General features: G+C 29.7%; 1 protein-coding gene across 1 annotated transcript; it reads left to right on the top strand.

The window, feature by feature from the left end:
* The first annotated feature begins 1,791 nt into the window (after positions 1-1,791).
* On the top strand, positions 1,792-2,577 carry LOC140975872 (gibberellin-regulated protein 11). The gene is made up of 2 exons (XM_073439799.1): positions 1,792-1,795; positions 2,215-2,577. Exons 1-2 carry the CDS (start codon positions 1,792-1,794, stop codon positions 2,394-2,396), a joined length of 186 nt encoding a protein of 61 aa, XP_073295900.1. The 3' UTR covers positions 2,397-2,577.
* The last annotated feature ends 210 nt before the right edge of the window (positions 2,578-2,787 follow it).

Raw genomic sequence — 2,787 nt, 5'->3', positions numbered from 1 at the left:
ATATATAACTCTTGCTATTTTACCAATAAAATAATTTGTGGGAATGATGCAAATTTAATATTTTAAACAATGCAACACCTTAAGAGTCATATGTCGATCGCTAGCAAGGGTAGTTATTATGCCTCCCAACAATCTCCTTCCATTACAGTCATATGCAATCAATGAAAATCGAACATGCGGTCTTCGCTTTGATATAAATGGTAAGATCAAGTTTTTGGCAATCTACTAAAATTTATATATTATTGGTGATAACTGTACAATTATAATATTTAACTAAAATGTATAGCAGTCTAAGCTCTATGTGTCGATTGCTCACCAAACAGGGACGATTATACACATGGTTGTAATATTTTTTATGATTACAAGAAAGGGTTAGAGAAAAAACTCTCAAATATGAAAACAGAATATGCTTACTAAATTAAGAATAGCTATGGAGGCATGAAGACTTGTACACATATGTAAATAATATATAGCCTTCCTATTTCAATGCAAATGTATCTATATCAAATCTTGATAATGGCCACCAATTATTACAAACTAAGAAATTTTGAGACCTATTTTTTCGCATAAACATGATGCTCGTGTATATAATATCACGTCAACACTCCGATGAAAAATGACTGAAATTACCAAAAAAATAAAATATACATAATTAAAACGAATTTCGACCACATTGAAACTCAAAATTACAAAATGATACACATATACATGACGAAAATTATAATTTTGTCATATTCGATTTATCAAGATTCAATTAAAATCGACTAGAAACTTGGTACTTGTCCTCGAATTTATATGGAAATACGTGTCGCATTTTTCTTGCTTCTCATTTCCACACCTATTATTGAAAAATGAACACACATGGACTAAATTTATATTTTAAAATTTCAAACAATTTTTATTTTTTTCATTTTATATATTTATAATTCTTTACTCGTAAACCCAATAATTCTACGCAAATAAAAACTTCAAATTTTTATGTAAAAAAAAAAAGGAAGTTTAATTCGAGACGATTCTATCCTATCTTACTCTATAAATACCACTCTATTTTCTCTCTATTACATATCGAAAATTCACAAAAATTCAATATTTTAGTCTCAAAAAATGATCTCTAAACCAGTCGTAGCTTTCCTCCTCGCTGGANATATCCCGCACTTTTAAAAATTGAGCGTAACCCTTAAGCAAATCATATGAATATAATGTGCCTTGATTTTTGAAAACACGAGATCGTAAACAAACTTTAAATTTAAGTGTTTTGCTTGTCGATTTTCACGTGAGGGATAATTGTAACTCTTAACAAATCAGATGAATATAATGTGCATTGATTTTTGAAAACACTAGATTGTAAACAAACTTTTAATTCAGGTGTTTTGCTTTTCGATTTTTCACGTGAACGATGATTATAACCCTCAGCAAATCAGATGAATATAATGTGCTTTGATTTTTGAAAACACAAGATTGTAAACAAACTTTTAATTTAGGTGTTTTGCTTTTCGATTTTTCACGCGAGCGATGTTTGTAACCCTCAGCAAATCAGATGAATATAATTTGCCTTGATTTTTGAAAACACGAGATTGTAAACAAACTTTTAATTTAAGTGTTTTGCTTTTCGATTTTTCACGTGAGCGATAATTTTAATTTTCCCAAAACATGTATGCATAATCACAACTTTTTATAAAAAAATAAAAAAAAATCCGGCGAACATCATCGTTTTTGACACCGCATCGAATATATGGAAAAAAAATCTTAAAATTTCGTGTGTATCTATAGTTATATATAATAATAATTATTATGGGTACTTTTTGCACTTTTCACTAAATTAATAATTAATTTATTTCCTAGCTTAGTTCTTACTAAATTATAGCATGAAAAGATTTGATTTGTTTTCTTTATTTCCAGGTTAGCATCAAAGCGCTCGGAGTGGATGCCCTTGAAGCAAAAATAGGTTATAATCACTTGCCAAGATCACTACATGACTATATCTTTTCTCTTATGTTTAATTTATATGTGATATTATCCAGTTCGATTACAATTAAACTCGGAAATTTAAATAACATGAATCTTTAAATCATAGCATAAAAATATAGTATACATAGAAATTTTTTTAGGATTTTTCTCTTTTAGTACAGAAGATGATTGGGAGTGTTCACCTTACTTAATTTGATAAATAAAAACTAGCAAATTCACAATTTACTATCTCTCAAACACGTACAGATTGTGGCAAAGAATGTACTAGGAGGTGCCAATTAGCATCAAGGCAGAAGATATGCCACAGGGCTTGTGGGACTTGCTGCGCTCGCTGCGATTGCGTGCCTCCCGGCACCTCCGGTAACCAAGACGTTTGCCCCTGCTATGCCAATATGACGACTCACGACGGCCGGAAGAAGTGTCCATGAAATCAATATATACATATACTATATATTGTCAATAAATCTATATATGCTACGATATCAGATGAAATAATAATGTGTATTTTGAGAATTTGTAATTTGTATATGTCTCAGGTAAATTTTATGTGAGACATGTACATTTGGTAATAGTTCTCCGGTTATACCATATATACATGGATCTTTTCGATGTAGCATAGCGTAAACCTAAATATTACCTTGTTATTATTAAATTATTAATTATGACGCTCATGAATTGACTGTTATTATTCATGTAATACATGTGTTGGGTTTAGAAATTCTAGCAATATTCTTGATTTTGATGATAATAAAACTTGTTATTGTGTTTATAATATATTTACTCAAGTGTGAAGTTGTTAACTCAAGATGGAAACTGAAA

This window comes from Primulina huaijiensis, chromosome 4 (assembly GCF_012295235.1).
Source record: "Primulina huaijiensis isolate GDHJ02 chromosome 4, ASM1229523v2, whole genome shotgun sequence".
NCBI lineage: Eukaryota > Viridiplantae > Streptophyta > Magnoliopsida > Lamiales > Gesneriaceae > Primulina > Primulina huaijiensis.
The sequence above is the reverse complement of the archived record's forward strand: the minus strand, read 5'-3'. Positions and strand labels throughout refer to the sequence as shown.